We start from the raw sequence: 14,955 nt of genomic DNA on the forward strand, positions 1-14,955 counted from the left end.
CCTACTATTGAGCCTTTCTTTTCACAAAGTTGTATATATATACACTACCGTTCAAAAGTTTGGGATCACCCAAACAATTTTGTGTTTTCCATGAAAAGTCACACTTATTCACCACCATATGTTGTGAAATGAATAGAAAATAGAGTCAAGACATTGACAAGGTTAGAAATAATGATTTGTATTTGAAATAAGATTTTTTTTACATCAAACTTTGCTTTCGTCAAAGAATCCTCCATTTGCAGCAATTACAGCATTGCAGACCTTTGGCATTCTAGCTGTTAATTTGTTGAGGTAATCTGGAGAAATTGCACCCCACGCTTCCAGAAGCAGCTCCCACAAGTTGGATTGGTTGGATGGGCACTTCTTTGAGCAGATTGAGTTTCTGGAGCATCACATTTGTGGGTCAATTAAACGCTCAAAATGGCCAGAAAAAGAGAACTTTCATCTGAAACTCGACAGTCTATTCTTGTTCTTAGAAATGAAGGCTATTCCATGCGAGAAATTGCTAAGAAATTGAAGATTTCCTACACCGGTGTGTACTACTCCCTTCAGAGGACAGCACAAACAGGCTCTAACAGGTACTATTTAATGAAGATGCCAGTTGGGGACCTGTGAGGCGTCTGTTTCTCAAACTAGAGACTCTAATGTACTTATCTTCTTGCTCAGTTGTGCAACGCGGCCTCCCACTTCTTTTTCTACTCTGGTTAGAGCCTGTGTGTGTGTGTGTGTGTGTGTGTGTGTGTGTGTGTGTGTGTGTGTGTGTGTGTGTGTGTGTGTCAGCCCTGTGATGGCCTAGTGGCCTGTCCAGGATGTCTCCCTGCCTGCCACCCAATGACAGCTGGGATAGGCTCTTGCATCCATACAACTTGCCTGCTCACAACAAGGTGCGTGGATTATCTCGAGCAACCTGGTCATGTCAAAGAAGGTTGAATCAGTTCATTTGGATACAATGTTTATCAACAGATACGTTTCATAACTCATCTAAGTGACCTCTTCAGTCACTTAGATGAGTAATGAAACAAATCTGTCAATAAACGTTGTATCCAGATGAACTGATTCAACCTTCTTTGATTTTTTTTAAAAAAAATTTTTTGTACCTGGATTATTGAGCATGCATCAAGACATAACCGTGTCATGATTTCTGGAAAGCGACATCTGTTGAGTTTTTCCAAAAAAAAATTTGTTTCCGTTTTGAGCAACACACAGTACCATCCTGTTCCATTGTATTGGAGAGAAGGCAGACATCTCTACGACCGATATCTCCACAATTCGGCAACTCACACCAAAACAATCTAGATGGATAAATAGCGCTGCAGGTAAGAGGAAAAACATGTATTTTTGATTTTGGGGTGAGCAGCCCCTTTAATTATCCCCATTAAATGATCCATCCATCCATTATCCAAACCGCTTATCCTGCTCTCAGGGTCGCAGGGATGCTGGAGCCTATCCCAGCAGTCATTGGGCGGCAGAGGGGTAGACACCCTGGATAGGCCCCCAGGCCATCACAGGGCTGCTCTATATCTATACTCTGGAAACAGGGCGCAACACATCATTGATGGTCTCTGGCATCAAAGGTACAGAATAGCCAGGAAATACAAAACTGAAGAGATATGTTTTGAAGCTAAACTTAATATCAAAAGCCTCTCACCCTAGCTTGCTCGAGTTAAGATCCACTGAGTCTGAATTGTTTTCATTTCTAGAATACATTCAAATGCAAAGGAAAGCAAAAAGATTAATTAACTCATTAAAGCATCAAGGAAGTATTTGTCTTGCTAGTTAGTAGCTTTTTGGGTAAAGATTTTTTTTTCTTCTTTTCTGATTGTAATAGTCGAGTTTCTGCAGGTGTAATGCTATCTTTTATACTGGGGTTTGTGCTATCTTTAGAGTCTATGGGAGTGTTCTACATTGTTTCTACACATGCTACACACAAATTTGTGTTTTTCCATTTTCCCCCCCTCTTTTAAAGTGGACATGAAGCAGTCAATCAAGTTAACATGATTTACTAAATTTATTTTTCACTCTAATCAACAATTGTAACAAACATGACAAAAAAAGAAGCCCCATTATATCTTTCATGGATCCCCGTTATACCGTTCACAGATATATACCAAGTCCAGTTGCACTTAATTCAACTCCTTTGGATAACCATGACCTGGATGAATGAGAACATTCACAGATATATCTTTCATGGCAAGAGTGCCATCATCTTGCAGTACAATAACCTGTGACGTTACGGGGTTGGTTGGCTTGGCCGAGTTCGACGGATACAATGGTAAAAAAGATAGAGAAAGTTTGAGAGTGAGGAGCCACAGGACAGATGAAGGCAAAAGGGAGGACACTATTGTATTGCTCCAGGATGAAAAAATGAGTATCCACAGGGTTACAGCCAAGGACAAAACAGTCAATTTTCATAAACCGCTGCTGAAACGGAGAACAGTACTGAAACACTATCATTTCTGTGCTGTCAGATTTCTTCGGCCGGTCAGATCCCAGAATACGCCCACTGCGTATTGATGACCTCACTCACAAGTTATTGAGGATGAACCCGGCTCAATGTCTGAACATAGAAAAACAAAAAGGTGTGTGTGTGTGTGGGGGGGGGTTCTTACACACCCATCGATTTTTTTTAGCTATCAAGGTTGTCTGACAATCATAAGCAAAGCCTGATGGTTATTTGTAATTCCTTCCCCCTAACATCTATTGTCTACCCCTCGCAACGAGTAATCACCCAGGCTTGCAAAGGCATCCGTGTTAGCCCACTGGTGTCTAAATTCAGGGGTTACCCAGGGTCTACACTGATCTCTGAGACAAACACCAGGGCTAAAAAAAATTCCATGGGTTTGTAAGGACAAATTTATACATATTAACAATTAAAGAATGGGGCCCATTCTTCGCACTGTATGTCATCATGTTCCTGTCTTTGACCAACACCGTGTAGCGTGTATTTGTTTTATTAACTGCACAAGGTTAACACTATTAGTTCATTCACCGGTGGATACAGCTACCTTGACTTACCTGCTACTGACAGGGTGCTCCAGTGTTTCAGCTCAGACATCTTTCAGTGAAAGCATTGCCACCTCCAACACATCCACCTCCCGGCATAGTACGCTGAATGTGCAAACCATGGTGATGCGTGACTACGCAAGCTGCCTCCTGACAACAAATGGACTTGGGCGTCCGGGTAGCATAGCGGTCTATTCCGTTGTCTACCAACACGGGATCTCCGGTTCAAATCCCCGTGTTACCTCTGGCTTGGTCGGGCCTGCCTGTAGACACAATTGGTCGTGTCTGCAGGTGGGAAACCGGATGTGGGTAAGAGTGGAATAATTGGCTATGTACATTTGGGGGGAAAAAGCCACACTGACACCCACCGAGAAGTGTTGCCGACCCGCTCTTCACCCCAAAGCACTGGCTGCAGGTGCCGACCCACTCTTCACCCCAAAGCAGCGGCTGCAGGACTCCCAGTTCCCAAGCCATATCAGCTCCAATGCATACGCAACCTGACAGAATGAAGAATTCGGACAGTGCAGAAATCACTCTACTGTTCTCTGTTTCGGCAGCAGGTTATGAAAATGGACTGCTTCGTCCTTGGCTGTAACCCTGTGAAAACTAATTTTTTACATCCAGGAGCAATACAATAGTGGCCTTGCTTTAGTCATCTTCTGTCCTGTGGCCCCTCAGTCTCAGACTTTATCTATCTTTTACCGTTGTGTCTGTTGAACTCAGCCAAGCCAAGCCAACCCCGTGATGTCACAGGTTATTGTACAGCAAGATGATGGCGCTCTTGCGACGAAAGATATAACAGGGATTTTTTTTCTTTTATATTGCAACGACCACGGATGACTAGACTCGCTGGCCCTTGGCTAACGGGTCGGACCCTTTAGTCGACTGGTTAACGTAGTCGCCTGTGGCGCGGGAGACCCGGGTTTGCGTCCCAGCTGCAGCGGTTCCCGGCTGCCCCCTGAATTCGCTACAATATGTTTACATTTGTCATGTTATAAAGTTGTCGATTAAAATGGAAACATGTAGTAAATCATGTTCACTTAACTGACTGTTTCATGTCTACTTTAAGGTTAGTCACAACTGAGGTTTGGGGTTAGGTTAGGGCCACATGTTTAGTATGAGTTAAGAATCTGGTCTGGGAGCAGCATCGACAGGCAACTTCACCTTTGAGCACTATAAGATGCCATGCTGTGTTTATCTATACACTGCCATGCCACACCAGACTGTCAGGCTGCTGCGTACCAGGCCAAACAAAATGCAGCTGTAAGTAGCTGCAGTGGAGCCATGAGGGGACTTGCCAAGGAGCTCTTTGATTGGAGTGGCTGGTTTTCTCTCCCCCAATTTCTGTTCTTTCTCTGGGTCTCAGACAACGGCAAAACACAAGTGTGGTGATGCATGTCTTTGTGTGTGTGTGTGTGTGTGTGTGTGTGTATGTGAGAGAGAGTATGGTGCGAAAGTACAAAAGACAAAAGGAAAAAGGAGTAGAAGAACGGTGAGAGGGCGGGAGGGAAGTAGAGAGAAAGGGTCACAGGGTCTTTGCTGATATGATTTACCGTTCTCCATTAAATGCACGGTCACTTTGTGTGTGTGTGTGCGTGTGTGTGTGTGTGTGTGTGTGCGTATGTGTGTGTGTGTGTGCGCATGCACTCGTGTGTCTGTCAAAGAGTGTGCATGTCTATGCATGAGCCTGTACATACCTTTGTATAAGTCCCTGTTTTGGACCTTGCATGTGTGTGTGTGTGTGTGTGTGTGTGTGTGTGTGTGTGTGTGTGTGTGTGTGTGTGTGTGTGTGTGTGTGTGTGTGTGTGTGTGTGTGTGTGTGTGTGTGTGTGTGTGTGTGAAGGTTAGAGGATAGTTGAGACAGCTTGCCCAGAGGACTGAGGAGTTTCAGACACTCCTAGACAATCCAGGTCATTAACTGGTCTGATAGGAGAGAACAACCACATAAAATACCAGAGAGAGAGAGAGAGAGCAAGAGAGAGAGAGAGAGAGAGAGAGAGTGAGAGCGAGAGAGAGAGAGAGAGAGAGAGAGAGAGAGAGAGAGAGAGAGAGAGAGAGAGAGAGAGAGAGAGAGAGAGAGAGAGAGAGAGAGAGAGAGAGATAGACCTACTTCATAAAATGTCATCTACATAAAGGCGGAGGGAGAGTGGGATGGAGAGATAAGTGGAAAATGGACAGAAATGGGGAGAAGAAGCAAAAGACAAAAATATTGGGAGACAGTAGAGAGAGAAAAAACAAAAGACGGGGAGGAAGGAAGAGAACGTCAGGAAGTAATAAAGGAGCTGGACTCCCGCAAAAGAGAAAGGGAGAAAAAGAAGGTGAACATGAAGGAGGAAGAGAGAAAGAATTGGATCGGAAGAGAAAGTAAAAAGAAAGTGGCAGAGAGTGAGAGAGACAGCGAGGGAGGGGGGGAGAAAGGGAGAGAGAGGTTAAGAGACAGAGAAAACAGAGACTGACAGCAGGAGTTTTAGAAAGCCAAGCGGAGAATGACGGCGGCAAATCCTTCCTTTCAAGGACAAGGACGCTCCCTCCGTTGTCATTTTCTCCTCAACTCTCTGAACCTGAAGGAGGAGTGTGGGAGGATTTCCATTCGCACGTTACATTTCAGAGCTTAAGCTGGTGTTCTTATCCGCAAACAACTGACCAAGAGTCCAGCAGCAGAATAAGCTCTAATCCCCTAACATTATCACCGTTTTACACCCAAAAAAAATACGTAAGGAGGTCAAAAGTCATGGGCGACTTTCCTGTACTGAGACAGCTGAAAAACACAGGGAACGAGGGAAGAGAATTATAAAAGAGAGGTTGGATGATTTGTTTTTTTCTGCCACATCTATAAGTGAAGAAGAAGAGACGTTGTTCAGCAGAAAGACGGCGGGGACATTTTGGAACGATGGCTTTAGGCCTCGCGTCAGATATGCCATGTTTAATATTTTGTCTTTAATCAAGTGCAGGTGGAACAAAAGACATAGTCAAAGCACTCAGTGCCATGCTAGAAACAAGCTGATGCAGGAGGTTGAGGTGCCCTTGCTCAAGGGCAGCCTGCTCTCTGTTAAGAGTAAGTAAGCACTGGGTTTTTAACCTGTCTCTGCCTACTCACATTGAGGGCCCTGAGATGCCCCCAATGCAGAATCACAGAATTTCAGATAGAAACATCAAAGTGGGCTGAATTTTGAGATTTTTGGGGGGATCATTACAAAATGTGTCAACATATTGAAAATGGACCCCAAGGCCCGATGACATATTTTTAATGCATCAAATGCCTTTGCACGCTTCCCATAAAAATGAGCATGTTTCAAAAACATTACAAGATTGACAGGCGGACTGGTGCAGCATCAGCAGTGATGCGGACGTTGTACCGGACCGTTGTGGTGAAGAGGGAGCTGAGCCGGAAGGCAAAGCTCTCAATTTACCAGTAAGGCTTCGTTCCAACCCTCACTTATGCTCATGAGCTTTGGGTAGTGACCGAAAAGGTGAGATTGCGGATAAAGGCGACTGAAATGAGTTTCCTCCGTAGGGTGTCTGGGCTCAGCCGTAGAGATAGGGTGAGGAGCTCGGACATCCGGAGGGAGCTCGGAGTAGAGCCACTGCTCCTTTGTGTCTGAAGGAGCCAATTGAGGTGTTTCAGGCTTCTGATTAGGATGCCTGCTGGGCACCTTTCTTTGGAGGTTTTCCGGAAACGTCAAACTGGGAGGAGACCCTGGGGTAGATCCAGAACTCGCTGAAGGGGACTACATGTCCAATCTGACCTGGGAATGCCTTAGGATCCCCCAGGAGGAGCTGGAGGGGATTGCTGGGGAGAGTTTTTTTTATGACATAATTTCAATACTTTTAGGCTGTACAAATGTTTAGGATATAAGGCAGTTGAAAATGCTCCAATAAATGACATCCATCCATCCATCCATTGCCAAATCACTTGTACTGCTCTTAGAGTCGCGGGGATGCTATCCTCGCAGTCATTGGGCGGCAGGCGGGGAGACACCCCAGTAAGCAAAACAAACCAATGTAGGCATTGGTGGACCATTCAAAGGTTTAAGTAATTTGTCCTCAGAGGCCATCCGGCACCCTCCTTCATGGCAACCCTGTTGCTTTCTTTGTCTTTGTGCACGTGAGTGTGCTCATCCCAGCATGTCAGTAAACACAGTTAGAGTTGTTGTATGGGGATAGAACAAAATGTTGACGTGACCAGCATCACAGGAGACAGCATCCTCAACAAACTAAAGGAGCAGGGCATTAAAGGCAAAATTCAGGTTAGAATGTTATCCAAATGAATTTGATGGATTGGGAAAACGGCAGTTTTGCAAGTTTTGCCAATTCGGCTCGTAAGCACGACGTCACGACGCACGACGCGACGTCACGTGTGGGCGGAGTTATACTTCCGGTGCCTTGGGGAATCTCACTGCATTATTTTCCACTCAAAACAATATGTCTGAACCCGTAAATATATTTACATTAACGTCTTTTTTTAAAGACGAACCTCTCAGGGTGAAAAAGGGTCTCAATGCTTTCAATTCAGATAGAGTTGTGAACGTAAATGTTTCAGGGGGCATTATAAAAGGCAAGGTACAGGCTTCCATGAAACAGAAAGTTTATCAGGTTGAGGTGAGTGAGCTAACAGGGTTAGCTAGCGTTAGCTTGGTAATGTTGGGTATTCTGGCTTCTGATGTTATATCCCACGTTTACTGGCGATTCATAAGCCTTGGATAAAGACTGCCAGTGCTTTATTTTGTCGGTAGATAATTGTTTTCCGACGTTTGACTTGTTAAAATAACTCTGACGTTCTTGGATCCAAGGCTAGCTTTTCATGTGTCTAGCTCCAGAATGGCTATGATCGTACATACTGTAACGCTGTAAAGGTTTAATGAATTTAAAATACATATTAGGAATTAATTAAATATAGACCTACATGTAAGATCACAGCCATTTTAGGGCTACCATGTGTGCTACGATCTGTTTCTTATTAACGTTATAGGCCACGTTGGATACAGGTCAGCTGGGCACCAGGAAATCTCTGGGCACCTTGATGTGAACTGTTCTATTTTGTCCAAAATGTTTGGAAACATGTAATATTAGAAGAATGGTCTTAACCACATGAACCCCAGCATTCATTTAGTCATCCTCAGACGAGTTTGCCAAGGGTTTTAATTAAATTTAATTAATCAAATTAATCAAATTTAAACCTTTGTGCGTATTTAAGGACTGTGGGGCACAACTCCTCACAGCTCTTGAACCATTCTTAGTCTGTTCCCTCCTAGACCAGTTTGCCATGTGTGACCCTACAGTAGCGCAAGGCTACAGACAACATAGCTCTCGGGATTCATGGGGTCACTCAAACCTCTCCACCACGTTAAGGTGATGGTTCGAGGAGAGCATAACATAATAACATAAAACACAAGACACTTAGTTAGAGCCCTGAAGGACTCTGTCCAACCATATGGGTTGGATAAGTGGTTAAGTAATGTAAAGTATACATGATGTGAACATGCACGGTACATCATTATCAGGCTTAATTTTACCCACGTGACCCAGTACTGGTCAGCTCCCAGTACAACAGCAGTAAACTGAAGTTGTACTGGTCAGGTCCCAGTACAACAATATTGCACTTTGGTTGTGGGTTGGTCAGCTCCAGTATCAGAATTATTTTAATACTGTTTTGCATGAAATACCCAATTTTACATTGAGGATTCGGATTTCCCTAGTGCCCATCTGAACTGCAACTCGATGTTCAGGTTTATAACATTATAAGCCATGTTACCTGGCTTTGCGAATAAAAAGCCACCCCCCTGGGCTAGTTGCTTATGTCTGGTAGGCACTGTGATGTCTAGGGTTGTTGTGAGGGTTAAGTTGTGTTTAATACAGGTACATGTAGAAAGTCAGAAAGTGAGCTACAGCACGTGCGAGTGCCCTATCGGCAAGGACAAGTGCCATCACATGGCAGCATTGCTGATTTGGGTGGAGAAAAATGTGTCCCGGACAGACGTGAAATGTATGTGGAAGAGGGCGAAGACACCAAAATCGGATGATATCGTTGCCAAGAGAGTGTCTGTGATGGCACCATCCACATCACAAGGTAAGTAATTGAAGTTAAATTGTTTAATTTGTAGTGTACATACTGTTCCTTTTAAATTATAATTAGGAAGTCTTATCGCAACGATGAAGAACAATTATTAATTAGACTTTGCATTTTATTTCAGCTGGAATCAAAACACCTGTAACACAGGAGGTCAAGGATTGGACTGTGTCATCCTTGTCTCAGCTCGGTCGTTTTACTGGCATGTGGTGGATCTTGAGTCCAGAAACACCTCAGGTAGGACTTCTATCTTCTTTACTTTGATTTGGCCCCCGGGGACAATTCAGCCAGGTTGAAATCATCCCAACATTCAACAAGTGCAATGTAATTTGAACCAGGGTTGTCTAAATTTGTGTAATGTGTAATAAAAAAAACAATGACCAATTAAAGGGGAATTTCGGTTTTTAAGACCCTGGACCCTATTTTTTCATCTGCTTTTATCTAAATAAATGGTGGTATTTTCAATTTTTGCAGTCGCTCCTGTCGAGCGTGAGAGATCACCAAAGTAACTGAATTTATTCCCCTAGTGGCCTGTTTTAAATGCATTTCAATGGGGCATATTTTAAAAATCAAAATACCTCACAAAAAGTGATTTTCTACAAATTCCAAACTTATAATAATGTTGAAAATAATTTTTTGTTGACGTGTTTTGATTTCTAAAATATGCCCCAATTGAAATGCATTGAAAACAGGCCACTAGGGGCAGACATTCGGTAACTTTGGTGATCCATCACTCTTGACAGGAGCGATTGCAAAAATTGAAAATACCACCATTCATTTCAATAAAAGCAGTTGTAAAAATAGGGTCCAGGGTCTTAAAAACCAAAATTCCCCTTTAAGTCTGACATGATGTAAACAACACAGATGTACAGTTACAGTATGTAATCTGTTGCCATTCACAATATTATATGCTATGCCAAATAATAAATATGTGCATGCACTGTGTGCTTCACTTTAAATATAGTCACTCCCTATCAAGACATGGGATGGATTGGTGACCAGTCCAGGTTTTACTGAAGCCGAGGACAAGGCTCTTTATGTGTTGGCATCGCTTGCCGTCACTGATACTGAGAAGCAGAAGATTGAGAGAGACACCGTTTTCCAAGCAAAGAACCAATTATGGTAAGTATTTCATCATGAGAGGAAACAAATCAAGAGTGTTAAGTTACTTTACAAGACAGATGGTTGCTGCACTAGAACATGATAAACTAGTTGAAGAGTATCACAATAGTCACATCTGGAGTTCTAAACTTTATATAGCATTTTATCACAAGAAGAAGGAAACTGGATTCCTAGATCAAATCAATGTCAAGATTACAGTCATTGACAGAAGTCTTGTCGCCCCTGCACTTCTGTCAGGTAATGCACTTCTCCCAGAAAATTGTTACAATTACAAATTCTTTGGTATTCACATATTCCTTTATTTTGTTTGCATTGGACCAACCTGGAGAAAACCCCCCAAATCTGACATATTTCCACATCCAAACTCCACACTCCAAAAATGGGCTAGACAAAAGTCGTGTCGCCCCATTCACTCGCATGTGGAAAAAAATGTGAAAAAAATTCATGGAGAACTCCCCCTTCCCCCAAACAACCCCTCCAATCACCTCCAAATCCCGATGGTTGAAGTCTGAATTGCTGGCAAGGAAAACGGGGACGGACAGACCGACAAAGCCTGTCCGTCCCCGTTTTCCTTCCCAGCAATTCAGACTTCAACCATCGGGGGTTGGAGGGGTTGTTTGGGGGAAGGGGGAGTTCTCCATGCATTTTTTCACAATTTTTTTCACATGTGAGTGAATGGGGCGACACAACTTTTGTCTAGCCCATTTTTGGAGTGTGGAGTTTGGATGTGGAAATATGTCAGATTTGGGGGGTTTTCTCCAGGTTTTTTTGTGTTGGTCCAATGCAAACAAAGTAAAGGAATACGTGAATACCAAAGAATTTGTAATTGTAACAATTTTCTGGGAGAAGTGGTGCATTACCTGACCGAAGTGCCGGGGCGACAAGACTTCTGTTAATGACTGTAGAGATAGGGTCTAAAATCAAAGTCCTCATATGTCACCCCTTGGTGTCATAGTACCTAGAAAGTCAATCCCCCATAGTTCTCTCCTTAGGAGTAGATTATCTATGTCTCCCCCTTGTAATAAATACCACTGATCCATTAATAAAGTATTGTAGTTCATGTTAAAGCATTGAACATTTATGAATGACTATTTCAATCCAGTGGTATGAGCACCTAATGTTTATAATACAGCATAGACATAGGATGCTTGTCTATGTGAGCTGTATCTTTTGGATGTCTTTATAACAGGATGGCTTATCGCAAGAAGCGAATCACCGCCAGCAACTTTGGTTTGGTCTTGGCTGCAGTCAAGCGCAACCGGTACCCACCGTCCTTGTTCAAAACCCTGCTTGGCCAGTAGAACTTCAAAGAAGGTTCTAAAGTAAGTTATGCTGTAATAATGATTTCAACTTAAGACGTCATTGTATCAGGGGGCACGGTGACAAAATGGTAACACTGTCGCCTCACAGCGAGTAGGTCGTGGGATCGATACCCGCAGAGGACCTTGTGGGCACTGTGTGACGTGTTCACTCCTCCATGTCATCGGTGCCCACACCTTGGGTGGGGTCGGTGAAAGGGCCTTTCTGTGTGGAGTTTGCATGGTCTCCCCGTGCCCCCAGGGGTTTCCTGCATAGGCCCCCATTTCACAAAGGCATGCAAAATCATGTGTACTATACTGCCTCCCTCTGGTCTGAACGGGCGCCTGATGGGAGAGATTGCCTTGGCATCAACGCACCCACTTTTGGGAAACCCTGCTCTAACGATTATGAATTGAGTGGTATGTTTTTCCCACTCACTTTCTCAAGGCCTGTGACTGGGGAATCACTCATAAAGCCACGGCAAAGCAGGACTACACCAAGATAACCGGTCTGGTCGTCCAGGAGAGGGGGGTCTTCCTGTCGAACAGTGGCCTGTTGGGTGCATCTCCAGATGGGACAGTGTCTGACGAGTGCATTATTGAGGTACAGTTATATTTAGTCAATATACATTATACTAGGCCAGTGGTTCTCAACCTGTGGTACATGTACCACTGGTGGTACTCAGGAGTCTCTACCCTGTATTTTACCATTATGGTGTTACTTAGAGAGACACTTGGTGTAAAAAGGTTGAGAACCACTGTACTAGGCAATTAATCAAAAAATTAAGCTGAAACAGAGATAATGAACCACCCTAATTTCAAATCTCACGGGGGGCCGATAACTGTAAAGATAAGTATGATATTGTTCACCATTGTATAATTGTTATAGTCTATGTGAACACTGTCATCCACTTGACTTGATCATTGTAACTAACTGCTCAGTGAGAACTTTATACTTCATTCTCCGATGGTGATGTACAAGTGATGTAAAAGTTAGGACATTGTATAAAATGTAAATAAAAGCTGAATACATCTATTTGCTAATCTTTTTCAACCTGTATTCAATTGGGTACAGTGCAAAGACAAGTTTTTTTTTTTTAACTTTGTTCTTTTCGGGCATTTGCCTTTATTTGTAGAGAGATAGGATAGAGTTGAAAGGGGGGGATATAGAGTAGAGACCAGCGGTAAAGCTGGCCAAACGGGAAAATGGTAGGGGGTCGTCATGCTTGGGCATCCTGGATGAGTTATGAAAGTCACATGAGCACAAAAAATGAAAACCTTATTGTTAAAACCATCCTGCAGCTGTCCACCAAGTTTGGTTCAGATCGGTCAAGTAGTTAAAAGCAGTTGGAAGGTCACAAAAAAAGGAAAAGCCTTGCACCCAGAATTGCAGCAGGCAATTGTATTGGGCAGCAAGACTCTAAATGGCTTTTTTTTTAACTTTGTTCTTTTTAGGCATTTTGCCTTTATTGTAGAGAGAAAGGACAGAGTTGAAAGGGGGGATATAGAGAAGAGACCAGCGGTAAAGCTGGCCGAACGGCCCCAACTGGGGTCGCCGCCAACCGCTACTTGGGGTTTATGCTTCGACCGGGTATCGAACCCGGGTCTGTGGCGTCCCAAGCAAAATGTCTTACTGACGCGCCACGCCGGCAGACTGTAAATGGCTTTTACTTTTTGTGTTACCTTCAACTGCTTAACTACTTGATCGCTCTGGACCAAACTTGGTGGACAGCTGCAGGATGGTCGTAACGATAAGGTTTTCAATTTTTGTGCACATGTCACTTTCATAACTCGTCCAGGATGCCCAAACATGACGACATTCATTCTTTCTTGTTAGGAAGCATTCATTCCTTCTTGTTACCACAATTCTGCAAAAAATATGGGGCCGATTAGCACAGACCTTGGTTGGAAGACAGATTATAGTGTCTTTGATTCAAAGTGCGGTTTGTCGGGAGAAAGTGATGTAACACATCAGTAGACTAGACATGCGCCTGTCCCCCCCTCCTGTCCCAAGTTTTTCGGAACGTGTTGCAGCCACAAAGTGAATATTTGCATAAAAACAACAGTTTGTCAGTTTGCTCTTAAAACCAACATTGCCATGCCATGGTAGTCCCAATCGAGAAACGGCTCAGCAAAATCAAAGAAAATTCGCTTGCATGATGTGCTCTTGTAATCGTTTTCAGAATATCTGCGTTGGTTTGGCTACAGTCTTAGCTTTTAGACTACTGGATACCTTTCTCGGCGGGGAGGATGTTGGCTGCATAGCTCCATACTTCTCATGTCCTCCCGGCTGAGAAAGGTATCCGCTGTCTAAAAGCCATGACTGTAGCCAAACCAACGCAGATATTCTGAAAACGATTACAAGAGCACATCATGCAAGCTATTTTCTTTGATTTTGCTGAGCCGTTTCTCGATCAGGACTACCATGGCATGGCAATGTTGGTTTTAAGAGCATCTCTCCTATCCCTCCCATGTTTAAAGAGAGGAAAGTGGCCGTAGTGGGCGGGGGAACGGCTGATCACGTGACATGGGGGAGGAGCTGACTTTACCTTCTTTTTTAAGTACCTTGGTCCACTGCTTGCCTTTACACAATAAATTGTGATGTTTTTCATAATACCCACCTCTAGGTCAAATGTCCCTGGTCAGTGAAAAACCTGACAGTCCGACAGGCAGCAGCAGAGAAAGGGGACTTCTTTCTGCAGCTGGATGGAGAGTCTGGTTCCCTGACACTACGGCCAACACATCCATACTGGCATCAGATCCAGGGCAACCTACAGCTGACTGGAGCCAGCACTTGCCACCTGGTTGTATGGACCCTTTCTGATCTCGTCATCCTGCCAGTGCTGAAAGACCCAACATGGGCACGTAACATAGATGTTCTGGAAACATTTTACAAGGATATTTTCCTACCAAAAATTCTGTAGAGACCCTAGGGACATGAATGAGGAACTGGACCTAAGGGTCTTTCAGCACTGGCAGGATGACTACACTATTATACCCCACTACAACACTATTCGGAACACACACAACACATTTCATTGCACACGGTAAATCTCATTGCAAATTTGCATATTTAAATGTTGTATTCATCATATGGTGATCCTCTTCTTTACGTTGACAGTAGTTTTTGCACTATGCATTTTGTTACCAATGTTGATGTTTTGCACTTTATACATTTTACGTTGACAGTAGTTTTTGCACTATGCGTTTTGTTACCAATGTTGATGTTTTGCACTTTATACTTTTTACAGTGACATTAGTTTTTGCACTATGCATTTTGTTACAAATGTGTTTTGATTAAAAAAATCAAGCAGTGTTCTTAATTCAGTATTACTTTATTAAAAGTATAAATACATGAATCTGATTCTGCTTACATTTATTCAAGTCATTTCATGCTATTTCCCGAAGAATTGGTGTTTGTAGGTTGGTAAGACACACGCACACTTTCAGTATTTTGTTTATGTT

At 43.3% G+C, this 14,955-nt stretch overlaps 1 protein-coding gene across 1 annotated transcript in view; it reads left to right on the forward strand.

Annotated features, from left to right (window-relative positions):
* The window catches only part of LOC130119766 (uncharacterized), a 62,484-nt gene extending 48,070 nt beyond the window's left edge, over window positions 1-14,414 (forward strand). The window contains exons 3-4 of the mRNA XM_056288367.1: window positions 11,939-12,094; window positions 14,118-14,414. Coding sequence (XP_056144342.1) covers window positions 11,939-12,094; window positions 14,118-14,414 — 453 coding nt within the window. The remainder of the gene's footprint in view (window positions 1-11,938; window positions 12,095-14,117) is intronic.
* Window positions 14,415-14,955: the final 541 nt, after the last annotated feature.

This window comes from Lampris incognitus, chromosome 10 (genome assembly GCF_029633865.1).
Source record: "Lampris incognitus isolate fLamInc1 chromosome 10, fLamInc1.hap2, whole genome shotgun sequence".
Classification (NCBI taxonomy): Eukaryota; Metazoa; Chordata; class Actinopteri; order Lampriformes; family Lampridae; genus Lampris; species Lampris incognitus.